General features: G+C 36.7%; 1 protein-coding gene across 1 annotated transcript in view; it reads right to left on the bottom strand.

Annotated features, from left to right (window-relative positions):
• LRP1B (LDL receptor related protein 1B) overlaps nt 1-24,269 on the bottom strand; it is a 1,721,287-nt gene that overhangs the window by 527,113 nt on the left and 1,169,905 nt on the right. Inside the window, exon 32 of the mRNA XM_079782447.1 lies at nt 13,275-13,424. Coding sequence (XP_079638573.1) covers nt 13,275-13,424 — 150 coding nt within the window. The remainder of the gene's footprint in view (nt 1-13,274; nt 13,425-24,269) is intronic.

Genomic DNA, 24,269 nt, shown 5'->3' with positions numbered 1-24,269 from the left:
CATTTTCAAGCTCTAATTAAAATGCTGTTGTAATTACATTAACTCAAAAATTGATAATAAATCTAAAGCATAGTATGTTTTTTTCACTCTAAACATTGCACTATTTCTTCTGTTTAAATGAAAGGAGAGCCATGGGGCAAACCTATATAATAAAAGCCTAATATGCAAATTGTCCCCTTGACTGAGAGTTCAACCAGGGGGTGGGCCCAGCCAGTCAACTGCCCATGGCCCCTCCCCCTGGCCAGCCCCACCCCAGCTGGCAGCAGCAGGCAGCTGGAGGAAGGGAGGCCCTGGCCAGCAGCCAGCAGCTGCTAGGGACCCTACCCATGCATGAATTTTATGCACTGGGCCTCTAGTATAAAATAATTATGTCTCTACTAAAAAAAAGTTATGCATTTCCAAATTTGTTCTTTTTTTTTAGTGTCATAAACATAAACAATATAATTTTTTTCTTAGAAATGATTCCAGAAAAGTTAACCTTTAGCAGTTTACAAAGGGAAAATAATCACTATTTAATTCTTTTAAATATGGTAAAGCTAAGATGGCTTAATTATCCTATTTATGCTAATGAGACCATTCTCTGATCACTAATTATAATCTGGTTAAAAAATAGTACTACGATGCACTTTGGAATTGTAGTATTTATCCATTCTGTTTGGTGATTAGCATTAAGAAGAGCAACATATTGGAACATATTGCAATTTAAGGTGACAAAAATTGCTGGAATAGTATTGCATGTAGTCCTTCAGAGGTTTCTCCTAGTACTTTTAATGTAAATTTTGATGGGCTATTAGTTTTCATAAATGGTGGTTTGAATACTTAGTGAAGACAACCATGTACTATACTTTGTGCTGGGCAAATTGCCTGGATATATTTCATATATTACTGTTACTTTAATGAATAGTGTTAATGGCAATTGCAAGACTGATGGCTTAGAAAATTTATGTGGATATATTTGAAGTTCATTGAACTAAGTGGCATTGGTCAGTATACACTAAAAAGTAACATCCTTTTTTGAACAATATAATTTGAAAGCAGAATTACTTAAATATATAGCATAATTATAGTGCATTTAAAATAAACTGGTTCATACATATCAAACTATATGTAAATGTAATACATGTATAACAGTAGTAAAATCACTGGATCTTTTACTGAAACGTAAATGTAATTTTTAAGAAAATAGGGTATCATTTGAATCATTTTAAATGATATATTTGCTTAACTTTACTTATATTTTGTTAAGTGGACATGCTTATATAATTCAGGTATAAATACAACTATAATAATTATACAACTACCTAATATAATTTCACTGATGATCATTTATCTAACAATATTAACATTTTAAATCTTTGAAAAATATAGCAATTGGCTTAATTTTTCTAATTTCTTTTAGAGACTCTTCATTTAAAGAAATTATTCTCAAGCATTATATTTCATGGTTCATGAATGCTATTGAGTAATGTTTTATGAATATATTATCTGGTCTCTAGAGATCATTCAAAAATAGTAAATCTTTAAAAAAACTAAGTTAATTTTTCTAAGTCTAGGTAATTTTAACTTGTGTAATATAATTCCATATATATATATAAATCATTCAAGTTTTTAATTTTAGAACATTTGAAGTTAAGGCAAGAAAACTAGAAGTTATTCAAAGTTAATTTTGTTCTGACTATAATTAGTATTTTCTTCATATGGCTGATTTTATGGTTTAATATTTGTATAAACATTAACCCTAATAGCTTGAAATAATCATATTTATCAGAATTTCTTTTATTTTTTATTAAAATGCATAATCGTTAATAGTAACATTGTATATAATACAGTGGAAACAAAGTTGAACACACGGGGCAGAACTAATTTCATCATCATTAGTAATTTCATACACATGAAGGCTAAAAGCTTCCCTTTAGAGAAATTACTGCAGATTACTACTTTTAGCTCATATGCATAAATTAACTATGTATTCTATTTTAGTAGATACATTAATGGCTGCAGTGAAACCCCATGAAACATCAGGTATTTTTTTAAATGTAGTAGAAGTTTCATGGAGGGGGGAAAGTAGGTTAGATGGCCATTAAAAAAAAAAAATATATATATATATATATATATATATACACACACACACTCCCCTTTCAAAAGCAAAAGTGTTTAAAAATATAGTAAATTTGCAATTTCATTTCCTCTTCCTTATAAGCTCTGTCTTCCTTATATGTTCTCTACCCAGATACCTGAACAACTCAGTCCCTCACTTCAAAATTTTGCTTATCATTTCTTGTGAAAATCTCCAAGGCCTGCTCCTCCTCAACCCACCTCTGCACTCCCTATTCCTTTGCCCTGGTTGAATTTTCTCCCTTAGTACCTTGCACTTGCACCACCTGAAAAACTTTATTTCACTTATTTGCTTATACACTGTTCCTGGGCCCCCCTCCCCCACCCCAGGGAATCTCAGCACCTAATGACAGTGAATTGTTATGCCCTGCTGGATTCTAGCACCTAAATAGTGCCTGGCTCATAATTGGGACAGATAAGAATATTATGTGGCCCTGGCTGGTGTCGCTCAGTTGGTTGGAGCCTTGTCCCTTACACCAAAAAGGTGGTGGGTTCAACTCCCAGTCAGGACATGCCCGGATTGTGATTGTGGGTTTGATCCCCAGAGGCAACTGATCAATGCCTCTCTCTGTCTCTTTCTCCCCCTCTCCCTCCCTCTCTCCTTCCTTCCCTTTCTCTATTAAAAAATATTATCTTTATTATTTAATACAGTATATAAGTATAGAATAAGTGTAAACATATGATGCCAATCCTGACCATTTTTCATTCAATTGTATTTAAAAAAAAAAGAACACAAACATAAAAGATATGTATCTTCCTTCCATTCTCTGCCACTGGATCTTTCTCTTCAAGGCAGTTCCTACCATCAGCTTTTATAAATGCCACATTCACTTTTACTTTTTTTAAAGATTTCTATTTTAGCCAAAATTTGGTATGATAGGTCTACAGTCACAATATCAGGCTTCATACAGTTAGTTGATTGGCCTCTGAGGGTCAACAGGAATCTTTTTCGTACAGAGCAATTTTCTCAAGCTTACCACTATTAACAGTTTGGGTCAAAGAGTTCCTTCTTATTAGGGAGATGATGCTGTGTCTTAACCTTTTGCACTCGGATGTCGAGTGTGACTCAACACGGTTAGCATTGGTAGCAGCTCTTTTTATACTCTTTGAATGTATCAATAATTTGAAATATAAAAAAATCCAAATAAATAAGTTTGTATGAAAAGAAACTCCAGTTTTTTATTCTACTGCTGAGCTTTGTAAAATCTGGGGTATTTAAAAAATTAAATCCCGAGTAGAATAAAGGAATCGAGAAAAAAGCAAGTGAGTGCAAAGGGTTAAAAGATATTTACCAGTCTCCCTGTTTTGTCCACTAGAATGAGTAGTAACCCTTTCTACCCAGCACTGTGACTCTAAAATGAAGTGGGCCTAACCCGGCAGTCAGACATCCCCCGAGGGCTCCCGGACTGTGAGAGGGTGCAGGTTGGGCTGAGGAACCCCGTGAGTGCACGAATTTCATGCACCAGGTCTCTAGTATGTAATAAAAAATTAAAGCAGCATGTACTAGGCTATTTGAACCTACCTATTTTCAAATTAAAATATATTTTGGATAATTGTTCAAATCAGTTGATAGATTTACCCCATTTTAACCTTTTGCACTCGGATGTTGAGTGTGACTCGACACGGTTAGCATCGGTAGCAGCTCTTTTTATACTCTTTGAATGTATCAATAATTTAAAATATAAAAAAATCCAAATAAATAAGTTTGTATGAAAAGAAACTCCAGTTTTTTATTCTACTGCCGCGCTTTGTAAAATCTGGGGAATTTAAAAAATTAAATCCCGAGCAGAATAAAGGAATCGAGAAAAAAGCAAGCAAATGCAAAGGGTTAATAGCTACATAAAATTTTATTTTACATATCTATATATATAAAAGGCTAAGCGACCATTCCACTGGCCAGTAGGTATGACACACACTGACCACCAGGGGGCACACGCAGGAGCTGCCGAGCTGCCGTGACTTGGCAGCAGCGGTTCTGGGGTGACGCATCTCAGAACCAGAGAGGAGGGAGTTCTCGCACTCCGGGACCCCTCGGGGGATGTCAGAGAGCCGGTTTTGGCCCAATCCCACAGGCCAGGCCGAGGGACTCCACCTGCCAGAGGGACCCGGCTCAATTCACAGATGTACAGATGCAGTCAGCAGGGGAGGGACCACAGGAGGTTGGCTCCAGGGTATCTGGCCCGTCTAGCCCAGTCCTGCCCCACTGGCCACCTTCTAATTAACTTCCTTTCAAAGAATCGTGATTTAGAAAGCTTGCTACACTATTTATTAACTGTTTAACCTGAGCAATTAATTCAGGCTGGCTGGACCTCAGCTGGAACCTCTGAAATAAGTAATGTTAATGGTTCCTCTCTCAGGGGATTGAAGTGAGAAATGCATGAGTTAAGATTTGTAAATTAAACACTAGAATGCTTTATTTATTTAGACTATCAATTATTATTATTATTCAAGAGAATAATGCTATTAGGCCCACTGTGAGAGACTAACTTTAAGAGCTTAAAATATTCAAAACACCAGTTTTTCTCTAGTTTTGGAACTCTTTCACTTCCTTATGTTTATGGATACAGTTTTCTTCTCCTTCCATTAATCTGTTTAGTTCCTTTGAGAACAAACAAAATCCAATACAACCTTTCTTTTCTTACAAATCTAAGTACATATGTACATATAACATGTGCCAGAAATGGTTGCCTATATTGTACACATTTATCCTGTTATTCATTTTCTTTCAATTTTAATTCAAGTTATTATATGTTAAAGCATCTTCTTTTCATATTTATTTCAACACGTACAGTCATCCCTCAACATTCATGGCATGGATTGATTCCAGGACACCCTCAATGATACTCAATTCAGATGCTCAAGTCCCTTATATAAAACTAGAGGCCTGATGCATGACAGTCATGCACTGGGGGGGGGGGGGGGCGCAGGAATGTCCCTCAGCCCAGCCTGTGCCCTCTCACAGTCCAGGACCCCTCAGGGGATGTCTGTCTGCCTGCCTTGGAGACTGGAGAGGCAGCCACCACTGCCACCGCGCTTGCCAGCCATGAGCCTGGCTTCTGGCTGAGCGGCCCTACCCCTGTGGGAGCACACTGACCACCAGCAGGCAGCTCCTGCATTAAGCATCTGCCCCCTGGTGGTCAGTGCATATCATAGTGATTGGTCATTCTGCCATTCAGTCGATTTGCATATTAGGGTTTTATTATATAGGATGCTGTAGATTTGCATATAAATTATATTTGCTGCATGTAGGCTACAACAGGGTGTACATACACATCACTTCATTCATGTGGATTTAGCGGTGTGCTCAACTCTTAGCAAGTTCAATAAGCTCAACGTTTGTTTTTTGGAACTTCCTGGGATTTTTTTTTTTTTCTTGGACCCATAGTTAACTGAATCTGGGGGTGTGAAACCCACAGATATGGAGAACCGACTATCTTTAAATTCTACAATATATTTAGGGTTGTAACCATTCTATATAAACATGTTCCTGATCTTATTGAAAATACAATTTGATTGCTGTGGCAGATGATTTTCTGCACGGATGGCCACCGTTTCCTTTATTCATACATTCTACTCCTACTTACTGAAATGTGTTCAGTGTAAGCACCTTGCTGTGTGTCATGAATGATGCCTCTATGAATAAAATGTGGTCCCAAATTATGAAGAAGTGAGACATGTTCACAATCAGAAAAGGAAAAAAAAAACAACACACAACATTCGACTGCTTTAGGAAAATACAAAAGAAAGTTCATAGGAGAAAAAAAAAATCTCAAATCAAACTGAGGCAAAGTTGAAGTAGGCCTTGAAGGGCGGTATTTCACCTATTAGGTATTAGGGTAGCTAATAAATGTGAAAAGCAGTCTAGAAAGAAAAAGAGAGAGACAAATAGAAATAAGCAGGCACGGCTCACTCTCCCTCCGAGGAGCTGCCAAAGCCTGTCCCAGTTCCTTTTCTCCCCCTGTGCCCCCCTCCCCCCAAAAAAGAAAGAAAGAAACAGGCGTGATCAGAGAGAGGGGGACAATGTGCCTGGATTTGCACCTGACTGACAGACGTAGAGGTAGAGGAGGATTGAATGAAAATAGTTATGACAGGAAAGGCTCTTCTGGGCAGTGAAAACAGCACTTCACTTTAATCAACATCGTTGAACTTGAATCTCAGAGGACTGGGATTTCACAAATCTCATTGACCCTGAGGTGACATACAACTTGTGTTGAATGAAAAGGAAGACACAATGAGCATTTCACAGTAAGTTGTGAGTGCTATCTCAGCTCTAAAATACTAGAGCTGAGTAGGGGGTGCTACAGCAGGTCAGAACATGGCAGGGCCTGATCGTTTGGAGACTGGAGATACAGAGCGTGAACAGACGTAAGGGGTTGTTGCATGAACCCCTACGGAAAATCCAAGGGAAGAGCTCTCAGATTATAAAGGGAAAACTGGCAATCCAAGGAACAGAAACCACGTTTCAGCCCCTTTTCACATGCAGAGGGAGAGATATATTTAGTAAGCTTTGATTTTAAAAAGCAAACAAAAACCCTGCACTTGGCAACAAATAAAGCGGACTTGCATTGCATAGAACAGAGAGAATGACTCCATAAGGTAGACTATTGAAGTCAAGAACTTTGAAGTTATCAGACCCGCTATAGTGGCATAAGAAGACTAGGGTAGAGGATCCTTTCAGACTAGATTTCAGAGTGAATCTGTGAGTGCTCAGTCTAAGGATCTTAACAAGACTAAAGGCACCAGACTCACCCCCTCACCCCATCATTAATAATGCTCCGTACATGTCAGGACAACTGGCCATAATAATTTATCTTAGAAAGTAGGACAAGGGCTTTTGACAATTTCTGCATGCCAATTTTATGGGCTGTGTATTATACACATATTTTTCAAATTTCTATTATTTTTAATATATATATTTGAAGGTTCATAACAAGTATACAAATTGAGTACTAGAGATGGTTTATTTTTAATAAATCCTAACTTTAGTCACTATACCACACAATATTTTGCTGAAGTGAATACAGATACAGATTTTAAAAAGCATATAACTGAGAAACTAGCTGAGAGAGCCTAAGTGTTACTGTAGGTAAAGAATACTTTTTTGTCTTTAGATTAGAGTTCCTTTGAGTCAGCAGAGAGCCCAGGCAATTTTAAGAGCTTTCTTGTAAAAACTCCAGTGGAAACATTAGACATTTAATCCCCAACAATATTTACATTATATAATTTTTTTTTTTTAATCCTCACCTGAGGATATTTTTCCATTGATTTTTAGAGAGAGTGGGAGGGGGAGAGACAGAGAGAGAAAAACATCTATCTGAGAGACACTCATTGATTGGTTGCCTCCTGCATGAACCCAGACCAGGGCCTGGGGCCGGGCCACCTGGGAGGGGCCTGCAATGGAGGTAGGTGCCCTTGACCGGAATTGAACCCAGTACCCTTTAGTTCACAGGCTGATACTCTATCCCTGAACCGAACCGTCTAGGGCTCCATTGATTTTTTTTTTAGAAAGAGTGGAAGGGAGGGGGACAGACAGAGAGAGGGAGAAACATAGATGTGAGAGAGACAGTGATTGGTTGCCTCCCACACACACCCCAACCTGAGTTGGAATCAAACTTGCAACAGAGGTACTTGCCCTTGACCAGAATTGAACCCAGGATACTTCAGTCCTTGGGCCAATGCTCCAACAAATGAGCCAAACCAGGTAGGGCAAAACTATATCCATTCTTGAGCAAATAAATATGACCTTCGCATGCATATTCAGATGGTTCTGGAAGCATTTTAATCTGACAGCCTTGGCTTTCCTAGGGCAAACTATCCATGTGCTGGACTCTCCATAGCAACCATAATGGTTATTTCAAATTTGTGAAGTGAGCCCTATGAAAAGTATGAGCAAATGTCCTTATGGGTTACTTTTATTAAAGTTTTCCAAGGGCTCCCTAAAGGGGAAGTTATTGTTTTGTTAACACTGATTTAAAACAAATGTGGGCATAACCAAATCAAGGGAAGTTAACTCATTATAGGTTTGGGTTTATATCTGATAGGAGACTAAAAGTGCACATAAAGTATGCCTTATTTTATTCTTTGATAGACTCTAACAGTAGACAAAATTCAATATCCTTCTAATATTTACACATTAAACTTATTCTGGCAAATTGCTACTTTAAAAATATCAATAGTATAATATATTTAAACTGCAATTAATAAGAAATAAATTCATCGGAGAGCTTAACTATTCATAGAAAATGCATAATTAAATAATATTTTCTTGGCCTTACCTGTGACTCAAAGTTTTTTTTTTTATTTTAAAAAGAATTTCGCCAATTTTTGCAAGTGATTCAAAGATTAGCTGGATGTTGGAGATAGCTATTTAGACATTTAAAAAAGTATCAATACATTCTAAAGACAAGAAATTTAAGCAACTCTATATTGTAAACATCCACCAAACTCCTAATTGTCAAAATTGAATAACTTTGCCAAACTTCTAAAACAGATTAATATGAACTCCGATTAGCATAACTTCACAAGTGAACTTTATTTTTATTGACAATTTTTGTCTCTCCTGTATTGCTTCAACTTAGACGATGGTTTATTTTAAACTATTTCCCTGCACCCTTGAGTCAAAACATTAGTGATAAAATCATACAAGGTTTTTAGGACTTTGTAACTTATTTGGTCAAGATTCATATTTTTGCAGAATAGAAAACTATGGCCTAGTAATTGTACCAGAACCATAGCTAGTTAATGAATAGTAGGAACCTAAAGTATACTTATTTAATTGATAAAAGTGATAAATTTAGTAATTTTTAAAGCTTACACTTAATTCTAAAAGTCTATGTTTTAATCATACAATGAAGACTATATGTACATGATTCAGATATCATGGTAAAAGTAATTTCTCAAGATCATTTAGCCCCCAAAAAAGTACAACAATAAAAGTAGATGTATAATTGAATTTCAATGAGAGTAACTGTGTATGCAATGGATTAGCAGGGAACAATGAATAAACATCTCATAAGATGTGCATGTAGTATAGAGCTTTAAATTTAAGCTTGTGCCCTTTATAGTGCTCTGGACTTAAACCCTTTTGCTCTAGCAAAACTTGACAAATTATTACATGACTCATTTTAATGTACTATGTCAAGATCACTTATGATAAATAAGATACCAACCACTAAATTCACCAATGAGAGGTATTTTCATAAAGAAATACATATTTCTTTCAAGTTTGCTTGAATAATCCCCATACTCTCACTTCTATTTTAAATCAATGATCCTTTTGCCCCAATAAAAAATACAAAGAAGTCATCATCCTACAATTTCCTGAATTGCATCTTAATTTTCTCCAAATACCAATAAACATATTTCTGCCAGTATATTTGTTTTATTTGTATATTTTCACTCAGCTCTATGAATTTATTTTTCTAACTTTCTCTTCAATGTGAATATAATATATACAGTCTACTCTCAAACTGCATATGCTAAATATAATACATAAATAGCCCACAAGTACTAATTTTAGTCAATAGTTTTAGCCTCCTCCTCCTCACAAAGGCACCTAAAATTGAATGGCAACTTTATTAATTTGCATTTAACTCACTGTCTCCTGCAGATATTAATGATCAGGAAAATACCAGGGTTATATGAAAAAGATGAATAAAAGCAAACAAATAAACTATATTTGAAAACTAGGTAATCAATAATTAAGTATAACACAGCTGCCTATACATTATCTTATAGCATAAGTCACTTGAAAATCATATAAGAAAAATGTTTTAGTGTACCATTATTTCATGAACCTGAAGTATATTTATAAAATAAAATTCCTTAAAAAAAGGAGTTGCTAAATACTGAGGAAAAAAAATTAAGGAAAGTAAGTAGTAGATAAAATTTTACAGCTACAAGCTATTGTATTTAAAAGCAAAAACTACTGTATTTGCTAACTTTCACAGTTGGAAAAAGACAATTGACAGGGTCATTTTTAAAAAATGAGGAATAGATTAAGGTTTGAAGTTACAACCTAGTCAGCTTATATCTAATAACTAGAAATACGTCTTAGTTAGGCTACTATAACAAAAATGCCCAAAAAATTGCATGGCCTACACCTAAGAAAGGGTTTCTCACAGTTCCGGTGTCTGAAAGTCAAAGATCATGATGCCATCACTTCCGTGCTCTATCCTCACATGGCGGAGAGAGAGAGTCTAACATTCTGGCCTCTTCTTAGAAGGACACTAGTCCATGTGGGCTCTACAGTCACAATCTAATAGCCTTCCAAATGCCCCCACCTCCACATGCCTTCAGGGCTTCCACATATAATTCAGGAGAACACAAACAACAGTCCACAGTAAAAGGCGTCAAGAGTCCTCGTCAACGGCCATTGGACACAATGTGCAAATGAACCCTGACAAAGTAAACTCTGTTCCTTGACACAATGGAGAAAAGGTAAAGCACAGACGGTACTGCATGTGAAGCATGTCACCTTCCACACTTCCACCTGTGCCTGCTGACTGGGTGTGGGGAGCATTTGAGAAAGGAGCAGTGGCCCCTGATAGCATTTCAGTCCTGGAGAGAGCTGCCCCTCCAGTCATCCCCTACAGTTAGACTATCCAGGTCCTCTCCATGTGTCCCTGGCACTTCTAGTGCTGCTGTCTCTTAGCTAGAGTCTAGGGTTGGTATTCATGAGAGAGTGAGTCTATGCTCAGGCCCTTTAAGAGGACCCCTGTGTCTATAGCAGTCTTCAGTGTCACCTGGATGGAATCCTTGCTGATTTTCACAGCCAGATGTTCTGGTACTCCTCTTCTCTGCACTCTTGTTCTGGGCTTGGGAGCTTAGTGTGGAGCTGGGACCCCTTGCTCCTCAGGGATATCTGTAGCTAAGATATCCCTCCCAATACCTAACCACCACACATGGATATGGGATCAGCCCATTTTGTGTCTCTGCTCTTCCTACCAGCCTCAATATGGTTTCTTCTTTATATCCTTGGTTATCTGAGTTTTGTTCAGCTAGTCTTTAGGTGGTTCTCAAGGGCAGTTGTTCTATACTTTAGATGTAATTTTAATATGGTCATTGGAGGATATGAGCGCAGTGTTTATCTACTCTACCATCTTTACCAGGAAGAATTAACATAATTAAAATATCCATACTACCCAAAGCAATCTATAGAGTCAACACAATTCCTATAAATATACCAAAGGCATTTTTTTCACAGAACTACAACAGATAATCCTAAACTTAAATGAAACCACAAAAGGCCCTGAATAGCCCAAGCAATCTTGAGAAAGAACAAAGTTGGAGTTATCATGCTACTTGATAAGCAAATTATACTACAAGACTATAGTAATCAAAACAGCATTCTAGTGGCATGAAAACAGACATATAGATCAACAGAACAGAATAGAGAGCCCAGCAATAAATTCACGCCTATATGGTCAATTAATGACAAAGGAGGGAAGAATATACAATGGAGTAAAGACAGTCTCTTTAATACATAGTTTTGGGAAAATTGGGCATATACATGCAAAAACATGAAACTAGACAACTTTTTTACATCCTATACAAGAATAAAGTCAAATTGGATTAAAGACTTAAATGGAAGACCTCAAACCATAAAATTCCTAGAAAAAAACAAACAAAACATAGACAGTAAACTCTCTGGCATTGCTCTTAGTAATATTTTGGTAATTCTCAAATATATAAACTTTTCATTATTATATTTGTTATTGTGTAATTGTTTTAGGAAACCAGGAACTGTACCCAGGTAAGACAGTTAACTTAATTGATAAATGGTGGGTGTGTTCTGACTGCTCCAGCAGCTGGCTGTTCGCTATTATTTCCCCTCTCATTAGACCTCCCTATTCCTTGAGGCACAATAATATTAAAGTTAGGCCAATTTATAACCCTATAATGGCCTCAAAGTGTTCAAGAGAAGGGAAGAGTCACACATAATTAAATCAAAAGCTAGAATGACTAAGCTTGATGAAAAAGGCATGTAGAACACCTAGACAGGCCCAAAGCTCCATGTTTTGGACCAAACAGCCAAGTTGTGAATGCAAAGGAAAAGTTCTTGGAGGAAACAAAAAGTGCGTCTCTTTTAGTGAACATACAAATGATAAGAAAGTGAAGCTGTCTTGTTGCTGAACTCACTCCCGGTGAAGATGCTGTGAAGGTTGTCGAAATGACAAACAGAGGATTTAGAATATTATGGGAACTTAGTTGATAAAGCAGTGGCAGTTGGCAAAGCAGTTTGAGAGAATTAACTACAATTGTGAATGCTCTACCATGGGTAAAATGCTATCAAACAGCATCGCATGCTACAGAGAAATCACTATGACGAGAAGAGTCAATTGATGTGACAAACTACATTGTAGCCCTATTTTTAGAAATTGCTACAGCCACCAGGACCTTCAGCAACCACTACCCTTACCAGCTGTCAGCAATTGACATTGAGGCAAGACCTTGCACCAGCAAAACCATCACAACTCTTGATGAACTCAGATGATGGTTAGCCTTTTTAGCACTAATGTATTTTTTTTAAATTTAGGTATAGACATTGTTGTTCTAGACATAATACTATTATATACTTAATAGACTACAGTATAGTGCAAATATAACTTTAGTATGCATTGAGAAACCCCCCAAAAATTAGTGTGACTCACTATCTAGCAATATTTGCTTTATTGTTGTGGTTTGGAACCCATCCTGCAATATCTCTGAGGTATGCCTGTATAGAAAAGAATTATTGCTGGAGAATAATTTCTATCATTGTTCAATGGACCCTGTGGCCTTGTCTCTTGAATTATCTGCATGGATCAAGCTATCCTTTATAAGTAGAGATAAGCCACATTTGTTATTGTGACAAATACACAATGCCCTTACACTTTAAAACACTTCAGCAGAACATAAAAAAATAATCATAAAATAAAACAATTCACAGTAATCCAAAAGCAATAATAGTAAAGTCCCTGATCTGTATAATGTTACAAATCTGTTCGCTAATGTTAAGAAAAGAAGAAGAAGGGAAAAAAAAACACCTCATAGAGATGTGCAATTTAAATGTGCTTCTGGAATTAATGGAGCAGTGACTCTTCTCAGCTTTTAATTGATCATAATTAATCAACCTCCAATCAATAATAACATCCTAACTATAAAACCACTGTACTTACCCATGATGGTTAGGGCTGTAGCTTTTGTTAATTCTTCTTTCATTGACTCTATTACTTCTAAATTACCACCATCTAGGTTGCATCTATTTATGGTTCCATTTCCGGAACTGATCCAATAAAGCTTGTTTTCCACATAGTCTATCGATAGACCTGTAATTAAATTATACATCTTAAACATAAGGGTAGCCACTTAAATTGTAATAGTCACCTAGCACTAAATTTGAGGGGGAAAAGTACGTTGCAAACTCAGATTTTTGTCTGAAAATATGAGGTCTAGCTAATGGAAAATATACAGGGGTGGGCAAAAGCAAGTTAATAATATAATATATAATATAATAACTAATGAATAAATAATACAAAGATAAATTCTGTTTTGCATACTTACAACTGTAAACTTACTTTTGCATATATATATATATATATATATATATATATATATATATATATATATGCTGTTTTAACTTTCTGTGAAACAATATACTTTAACAGGCACTTAACCATTATCTCTATTGATTATCACAACAATCTTGTGACACTGAGTTCTACTTTACATATAAGGAGAATAATATAAAGAACAGTTAAAAAAGGAGTCCCTAAATAGTAGATGGTCATCCCAGAAATTTTAATAAAGGTTCTCTTTCCAAATTGACTGCCTGGCCTCTTATTATACTAGTTGGCTTCATAAAGGTTTAAAGTGTAATATACATTTATGACACTAATTTGACTTATATAATGTACAATCCCTCCTCTACTTTTAGTAAAATTAACCTTATGCACATATAAACTTAAATCGGAGGTTTCAACTTTTTTCAAGTAAATTCAAAGGTAGAAGAATGCCAAGAATTAATAATTTCACTGATATATGCAATTCAATGGGGATCATTTAGGGGCTGCCTAGAAAGATAAACCATTCAACAAGTAAGTGAACTAAGCCGAAGTCACAATGTGTCAATCTAGGTCAGTGGTCGGCAAACTCATCAGTCAACAGAGCCAAATATCAACAGTACAACGATTGAAATTTCTTTTGAGAGACAAATTTTTTAAACTTAAACTTCTTCTAATGCCACTTCTTCAAAATAGACTCACCCATGCCGTGGTATTTTGTGGAAGAGCCACACTCAAGGGGCCGAAGAGCCACATGTGGCTCTCAAGCTGCAGTTTGCAGACCATGGATCTAGGTTAACTTTATTATATTTTACTAGAGGCCCGGTGCACAAAATTCATGCATGGGGGTGGGTCCTTCAACCCGGCCTGCACCCTCTCCAATCTGGGCCCCCTCAGGGGATATCCCTCTCACAATCCGGGACCGCTGGCTTCTAACCGCTCGCCTGCCTGCCTGCCTGATTGCCCCTAACTGCTTTTGCCTGCCAGCCTGATCGCCCCCTAACTACTATCCCTGCTGGCCTGATTGACACTTAACTGCTCCCCTGCTGGTCTGATGGCCCACAACTGCCCTCCCCTGCCGCGACTGGCCTCCTCCATCGGGGCCTGCCTTCTCCATGCCGCACAGAGCCGCGGGACCCCCAGGCCTCACCATGCAGAGCAGTCACCAGGCCCTGACTCCACTGTGCGTGCAGCCATCTTGTGGTGGCCATCCTGTGAGGGCATCGCAAGAGGGCGTGATGCCACCTAGGCTTTTATTATATAGGATGGACCATTGCATATATTGGAGTGGTATTTATGGTTTTTAAAGGCTCAGTACATGTACATTTTGATTGCCGAGGGTTCTTAGTACACATCTATTTAATTACATGCATGTTAAATAGGCTTGGGATCTACTAGTACATTATAACAATAACTCTGTGGCTCCAATTTGGTCACCTGTGATCCAGAACAAGGTGGATCGCAGGTATTGTGTTCCTGAGTTATATGTGGACGTACACATAACTCAGGCATACAATGTGGTGAACTTTCTGAGATCTCCCTCAGAAAATGGACTGAACAAATGACAAAAACTCTCCTCCTCATAAAAAATACCTAATTTTATTTTTCATAAAAAAGGAAGGGAGGGAGGGAGGGAGGAAAGAAAGGAGAAAAGTAGGGACAAAGGGAAAAGGGAAGGATGGAGGGAAGAAAGGAGGGAGGGAGGGAGGGAGGAAGGGGAGACAAATGAAGAGAATTACAAGTTCAAGTGCATTGAAAGAGGGTTAAAACAGCACACACTTCTCAACTATAGATAGTCCCAGGTCAGAGAGTGGAATTGACTTACCAGACCAGTTTTAATCAAGTAGAAATAATTCAACAAGTCAATAAAATATACCAGAGATTTATTGACTTACTGGTATGTTTTGCTAATACAAGTCTGGATGGTTCACCAGAAAATTCACAATGCACAAAATTATATATTTCAAGGAAGACCTTTTCATTTTTTTAATTTTAATTTTAATTTTTTTATGAGCATGGTAAGTGATTTCTTTTAATCACAATGGAAAAATAATCAAATCATGACTATCACAGTCATATTCTATGGTGTAACATTTTCAGGGCAAAACTCTACTCACCATTCAATTTTTTATGAGAGAAAGTTGGCTACTCTGCAGGTAACTAAGTGCATCTTTTCTAGTATTAAAAAGAATTTTTAGTGGTTTAAACCACTCAATTTCCAGAAGTGCTCTATTTTACTGTCTGCCTAGTTGACTATCTAAAGCACATAATTCCATCTCTAATTAGCAATGAAGATATATTTACTACAATTTTATGATACATTTGTAACCCCAAACTTTCTGTTGCTGAATTTTCAACAAAAATTGAATAAACAAATACATTCATGAAGAATTCCTTTTAGGAAAGTTATCTATCCTTCTGTGTACTTTAAATTTTATCTCTCAATCAAGCCAAATCATCAGAGAACAATATACATTTTTATATCGCTGTGTTTTTGTCCCTCTCTTAATCTCCTGCGGAATTGAGCTTTGGCATTATGCCCTTGGTTTAAATGAAGGATGCTATAAGAAGTAGCCATAAGAAAAACACTGTTATAATTCCCAGGATACAGTATCTGAAAGCAGTACTTCACACAGTGACCTCTTTATACAAGGACCCATGGGAGAAATTTCTTTCAGGGCTCAGTGCCAGGAAGAGCTATATATGGAAAATATAAAATTGTAACTGGTCATATTTCTCTCTTTGCTTTGGCTGCAAAGAAACTGAAGAGTCCGATTGTGAGCCATATACAGCAGTTGTAAGACACCGCATTTATACTACTAATTTTACTCCTGGCGTAAGTAGAATAATCTATTATTGTACTTAACCTTGGATTTTAAAATCAGTATTATTCCTGTCTTTCTCAGGGAATGTCTTTAAGTTTCCTCAACCCCTCTTTTGAAGGAGATAGGAGAGGGCATTTCTACTGACTGTGTCTAACTTCAAATTAGTCTGCAAAGTCAGGATTTTCTCCTCCACTTAACACCCTGCCGTTTCTAGAGTCTGACTTGCACTATGTAAAGCAGTTATCAGAGAAAGCAGGAAAGTTACACAGTTTGGGTCAAAGTTCCCCAGAGTTTACTACACAACACCTTTGTGTCGGAACTGTGAGTGCCTAGAGGGAAGGATCTGTGTCAATGATCTTTTATAATGCCTAGCATGATGCCTAGAGCAAAGAAAGTAATTATAAACATTGACTGGATAGATGAATTATTTATATAATCCCATTATTAAAATTATAAGTTGTCTTCAGGAGTTCTCCCTAGTGAAGTTAAATTAAATTATATATATTTTCAGATGTACACACAATATTTTCTCAGTGATACAGGCACACCAAAATTGAAACTTCTGTTCTGTGAAAGCCAGTAAAAGACATGCTTCAGTCAGAAAAAAGTATTTGCAATCTCCATATCCAACCAAATACTAGTATCAACAAAAGAATTCTCAAAACTCAGCAGTTAAAATAAAATTTGAAAATAGGCCAAAAAAAAAAAAAAAAAAGTGAACAGGCATTTCACAGAAATAAGATATGCAGATGGCAAACAAGCGCATGAAAAATATGTTCAATATCATACAAAAAATTAAAATTAAAATGCCATTGAATTAAAACCTTACAAGACTGACTAAAACAAAAGTAGTCATGAAGTTATATGTTAGGGAGTATGCAAAGAAAAACTGGATCACTGATACACTGCTAGTAAGAATGTATAGCCATTCTGGAAAAAAGCTTTGCAGTTTCTTATAAAATCAAGCATACTGCTCCCTTAGGACCAAAAATTGCACCCTTAGGACTTTATTGGGGAGAAATTAAAGCCTATATTTATACAAAAACCTGTACTTGAATATACATAGCAGTTTTATTTGTATTAGTCAATAATTAGAAACATTCCAACTCCTTCAACAGGAGAAAGATTAAGTAGTATACTATATCCTATCTAATAAAAGAGTAATATGCAAATTGACCATCACTTCAACACACAAGATGGCTGCCCCCATGTGGTTAAAGATGGCTGCCCCCTTGTGGACACAAGATGGCCACCACAAGATGGCCAGCAAGGGAGAGCAGTTGGCGGGGGGGGGGGGGGGACCAGGCCTGCAGGGGAGGGCAGTTGGGGGGGACCAGGCCTTCAGGGTAGGGCAGTTAAGGGGGACAAGGCCTGTAGGGGAGGGCAGTTAGTGGTGACCAGGCCTGCAGGAGAGGGCAGTTAGGGGCAATCAGTCTGGCAGGGGAGCAATTAGGCATCAATCAGGCTGGCAGGGGAGTGGTTAGGGGGTAATCAGGCTGGCAGGCAGAAACAGTTAGGAGTAATCAGGAAGACAGGCAGGTGAGCAGGGCCCTACCATGATCAGGCCTAAACTGGCAGTTGGGGTCCCAGATTGGAGAGGTGCAGGCTGGGCTGAGGGACACCCTCCACCCCTGTGCATGAATTCTGTGCACTGGACCTCTAGTGTATATATAATAGCATACTGCTCACTAATAGAGAAGAAAGAACTACTGATATATTGAACAATTTCAATGACTCTCCAAGGATATAAGCTCAGTAAAAAAAGCCAATCCAAAAGGTTATGTACTCTATGGTTCTATTTATATAACATTTTAAAATGATAAAATTCTACAAATGGAAGACTGATGGTATGTGGATGGTAGTAGGGTAGGAGTAGTTGTGGTCATAAAAGGGCAACATGACAGATTATTATGGCATTAGAATTATGCAGTATCTTGACTGTGGTAGTAAATATAGAAATCTACATATGCGATAAAATTTATAGATATAACTACAGAAACAAAAATGAGTACAAGTAAAACATAAAATATGAATAAGATGGTTGGATTGTATTAAGGTCAATATCTGGGTTGTAATCTGGCTGGTATAGCTCAGTGGTTGAGCATTGACTCATGAACCAAGAGGTACACGGTTCAATTCCCAGTCAGGGTACATGTCTAATTTTCAGGCTCAATCCCCAGAAGGGGGTGCAGGAGGCAGCTGGTTGATGTCTCTCAGCTGCCTCTCTCTCATCAATGCTTTTATCTCTCTATCCCTCCCCCTTCCTCTCTCTCTGAAAATAAATAAAACATTAAAAAATAAAAAAGATAATGTCTATATATATATATACATATACTGTATATGTCTATATACTGTACACACAGGTTTTAATATTGCACCATAGTTTTACATAATGTTTCAGTTGGGGGAAATTAAATGAAGTGCACATGGGACCTCTTTGTATTACATTTTATAATTGTATGTGAATCTAAGTTTATCTCAATAAAAATTTCCATTAAAAAGGAAAACATGCTATTCAACAACTAGCTGAGTATGTACAGGAACAGAAAATGCCACTCCAAATTATACCATTTTGGCTTAAAGATTATTCTGAGTCAAAGACATTTGAGAAACAGCAGATGCACTCTGTCCTTCCCCATTATTTGCCTAAAAGCAGACTTAGAATCTCCATCACTAGTCTAAACTGATCTCCTTCAAGATCTAGTTGAAATTTCAAAATACCACCAATTTGGTTGCAACTCATCTCTGTTTTCCTTTCCCACAAAGAATTACTTATTTTCTCTATTTTTGCAGTACCCAATCATATTAAATGTATGGTGTCTGGAAGACAGTACTTATGAACAACAAATGGCTTTGTTTTGTTTAACTGACTAAAAATTGTATCAAATGGTTTATAGTTACCTGTGTCTTTTTCATTCACTAAACCACGACCTTCCAGGTTTTATTTTCAGGGTATGGTACCTAGTATATGCTTCATAACTATTTTTATATCTTTTTTACATTAATCTTTAAAAATGAATAAATGAATGATCAGAGGAAACAGTATAATACATTTCAATTATTTGTGTATGTATGCATAATGTAACTTAATATTGCTTTGTAAATTCCTCTAATCTTTATAAAAACCTATTGTTAACATTTATTTTGAGGTGCACAGCCTTATACATTGATTGCACTTCATACATAATAAAAGTGACTGTGATGAATAATGAGTGTGTATAAATAACTGCATTATCAAGCAAGAAAACATACCCAGGAATTTTTTTTTAATGAGACCCCTTGAATTCTTTTGATGGGGTAAAAAGTGCTTATGAATGTTATCCATGGATAGATTTCAAAATCCACATTATGTAGCAAATGGGTTGAAATTATTAAATAATAAAATGTGTTGTGTAGGTTTCAAGAAGGTGTACTTGAAGGTTGAATAAACAAATGACTTTCAGTTAAGGTTGCATTAAAAGTAAAGGGAAAACATCAAGGAAATAAAAATAGTGTACACAAGATTCTTAAGAATAAGCCATGAAGGGCAATGTTGATTGGCAGGCCAACTTGCTTTATGAGGCTTGAAGGATAAAATCCATAATATGTAAACATTTTAAACATGGAAATGGCTTTAACTAGTAAATTAAAATCCTCTGTTATGCAAACTGCTCTAAGCACTTAATGTATCCAAGACAGAGCAATAAATCTTAATTGAGAATATTTAATTCAACAATGGATAACTGGAAGGTGGATTTGTATATAACAGAAACAAAGTTATTCAGCCCGAACTGCCTGGAGGCTGTAATTACTTAGTCTTCAGTGATACTCAAAAAATGTTATGCTGGGTGTTCTGATAAGATTATAATGCACTTCTATTTCAAGTGTATCACGCATATGGATTTAACAGCAAGCAAGCAAGGGAAAGCCAGTGAAACAGAATTTAACAGCCATTTCACAAACTGGAAAGCCTGTATATCAGTGACATTGCTGTTTAAATCTAGCATTGAAAGATCCAGAAATAATTGTGTGGCACAGTAATTGGCACAGAGGTAACATTGGTTCTTGCATACGCCTGGCTGTTTAGAAAAGCTGACTGCTGAATCCTAATTGGGCACATATTTCTCAGCAATACACAAGCTCTGGATTTCCCCCCCAACCCTCCATGCTTGAAAGAGTACCAGTTTCATTCCCTGATCTTTGCTTGAGGTCAGGTACTTGCTATATAAAATGAGCCTCTATGGGCATAACATAATTGCTAGGATTTATTATGGTTTCACATATAAGATAAACTGATATTTGAATTCCAACTCTACCACTCATCACTACAACTAACTTCTTTCAACAAACCTCAGTTTCTGAATTCATAAACGTTTAAGGAAGACTTCCAGAAATGATTACTGCAAGGTGATTAATGCAAAGCATTTTGCTAGTGCTTGACATATTCTAATTGCTTAAAAAGTAGTCACTGTAATTATGTTATTTTTGTTTCCAAAGTGATGATGGTTCTACAGTAACATACTTCCCAGGCTAAGTGCATGCAACACAAAGATACAGTTTCATGGTAAGAATACAGGTTCCATAAAGGGTGGTAGACAATGATTGTTTTGAGTTGACACTTCCCAGCCTCACCAGACAGACTTTTGTGTTTTCTCCTAACACACTGGGAAACAATCATTTATAATCTGACAATCAATACTCTTGAGGAGAAAATAATCTGAACAGCAGCTCCGCCTCACCTAATAACTTATTTTTCCCCCCCCACAGAAATGGCTCAGGGAATGCAGTGAGCAGGTGTAAGCCACACATTGCTCAGACAGACTTATCATGAAAATATAATCACACTAATTCCCTGTAATGATAAACATCAGTGAAATTCAATGAGTAAATAACACAGGAATAAATATCTCCATGTATAGATAAGTATTTCATGGGTATGATCACCAGGTGTACCAACAAAAACAGGTTTGTATTTATTTTCTTCACACATTTCTATGCCCGTTAACAGTACTGGAAAATTCCATTTTACTTTTTTTATTTATTTTTTTATTATATTTCTTTATTGATTTCAGAGAGGAAGGGAGAGGGATAGAGAGATAGAAACATCAATGATGAGAGAGAATCAATGATCGGCTGCCTCCTACATGCCCCCTATTGGGGATCGAGCCCACAACCCGGGCATGTGCCCTTGGCCAGAATCGAACCTGGGACCCTTCAGTCTGCAGGCCGACGCTCTATCCACTGAGCCACACCGGCCAGGGTGGAAAATTGCATTTTAGAAATAATCTCAGGGGAGTAGTTCTAGAAACATCCTGTAAAGTGGGATTACAAAAACATGAATTCTTGAGAGTATTTCAAAGGTTCTTCTATATCAAATGTTTACTTCTGCGTCTTAACCTTGATATTACACTAAATAGCAGTTTAAATTTACATATAAAACCAAGAAAAATATTTTGTTCACTAATTTGCATCACACAGCTAAGCTATCCATAAAGAGAAGGGAAAAAAAATAGGAGCAACAAATAATTTTCAAAAAATAAGAAAAGACAATAAGCCAAATAATCTGTATAAATTACTAAACAATGTAAGTTTTTTAATATATTTCAACAAAATGCTTCTAGAATAAAAGGAAAAAAATATTATAACTTAAAACAATAGTTACGATGCAACACAGTTATAAATCAGTGCATCATCCCTCACAAATAAAGAAGTTAAACATAGTGGATATTGCTAGGACTTTTCTGCTATAAACTTATTCACAGTAATATTTTTATAGTTAATTTACAGATAAGGATTTTTCTAGCCTATAGGATAAATAAAAAATTACAACAGGGTCAGGATGAAGAGGGGTTATTATAAAAAATATGTTAGTTTTATCTTTATACCCTGTGCCAAAGGCACTGTCAATAAATAGATAACTTGAGCAATACTTTTTTTTTGTCTATTATTTCTTTGTATGAAAAATCTCTGAGTTGCTAATGAGAGCCCAGTGGCCATAGGGTTAGACAGGAGAGGGTGAGAAACAATAAGAGGAATAAGTAGAAAAGCCAACTTAGAGACCAAATACTTCCAACTTTTCCTCCCTAGCCATGCATGTCTTTATAAACAACTAACTTTAAATGAGAATACTTTAATTTGTTTCCTACACATCAGATACACTGAATGGAGTGCATCATGAATCTATACCCAGATTACCAAGTATGCACTTTATTCACATAGTAATCCCAGTCAACTAAGATATAGGAATAAATCTTAGTTTTATTCAATGTTATAACAGCTTCTTTCTATGTAATAGGAAACAGTACTCACTCCACACAACAAATATTTACTGAAGATCTACTTTATGTCCCACACTGAACTTTGAACTGAGAACACAATGGTAATAAAATAGATATGGTTCCTAACTTTGCAGGGTTTCCTTTCTAGTGGGAAAATATTCAACAAACAAATGGAAAATTAAAATAAAGGTAAGAGCTAAAAATGCGAAAAATAAATGATGCTAAAAGTGTCTAAGATACTTCAGCTTAGTCAGGGAAGTCAGGGAAAGCTTCTTTGAAGAAATAATACTTGAGTTAAAATCTGGTATATAGGTGGAAAACTAAGAGGAGATAGGACACATTTCTGTATACACCAACCAAAAATTATCTACACTAACAAAAGAGAAATATGCAAATTGGCCATCACTTTGAGATGCCCACCAGCCAATCAGAAGTGAATATGCAAATTAACCCAATAAAGATGGCGACGGCCCTGTCCCCCAGCTGTTCTGGTCCTCTGGGCAGCACGCATGCAGGCGCAGAGTGGCCGGGTGTGGCGGGAGGCCTGCTATGAGGGCAGGGCGGGGGGCAGAGGGAGCTACAGGAGTAGCACTCAGGCCGGAGAGAAAACGGAAGGCGGCGGCCAGAGCAAAGGCCTGGGTCCCGGGTGCTGGAGGAAAACCGGTGCCGGCAGCCAGGGGAAGGAAGGCCTATTGCATGAATCTTCGTGCAACGTGTCTCTAGTTATATCATAATCCTTAATCCTAACCAAGACCCCTATTGAAATATCTGCCTTAAACTAGAATGCAAAATCTCAATTACTATTTAATTGGCCCTTTCCCCTCTGAGACACTACTAAGATGCTAATGAATTAACGCTCGCTTTTATTGTCGTACACAAGAAATCAGCTTTGTCTACACCACAGGTTGTTTTAGTAATATTTTGAGAAGCCTAGATTTAACATAGAGGAGAGACAAAAATAAACACTCATGTATTCACTATATAGAACTGAACACTATTAATACTTTGTTGTATTTCATTTGAATCTTTTATGAAATATAAAATATATTTTCATTTTTAAGATGCAAAAATTCCCTTTTGAATATCATTATTGTCTCTTTCCAAAGACAATTGTTACTATAAAATTAGTGTGCATAGCCGAAACCAGTTTGGCTCAGTGGATAGAGCGTCGGCCTGCGGACAGAAGGGTCCCGGGTTCGATTCCAGTCAAGGGCATGTACCTTGGTTGAGGGCACATCCCCAGTGGGGGGTGTGCAGGAGGCAGCTGATGGATGTTTCTCTCTCATCAATGTTTCTGACTCTCTATCCCTCTCCCTTCCTGTCTGTGGGAAATCAATAAAATATATAAAATAAATAAATAAATAAATAAATAAATAAATAAATAAATAAATAAAATAAAATAAAATAATAAAATAAAATAAAATAAAATTAGTGTGCATAGTTGCAGTTTACCTTTTCCATATCTTTGTGAATATGTGTACCCAGAATCAACATATATTAATGGTGTGTGTTTCATTGTAAAGTTATAT

Source organism: Cnephaeus nilssonii (genome assembly GCF_951640355.1).
Source record: "Cnephaeus nilssonii genome assembly, chromosome: 10".
NCBI lineage: Eukaryota > Metazoa > Chordata > Mammalia > Chiroptera > Vespertilionidae > Cnephaeus > Cnephaeus nilssonii.
This window is presented reverse-complemented; position numbering and strand designations above follow the sequence as displayed.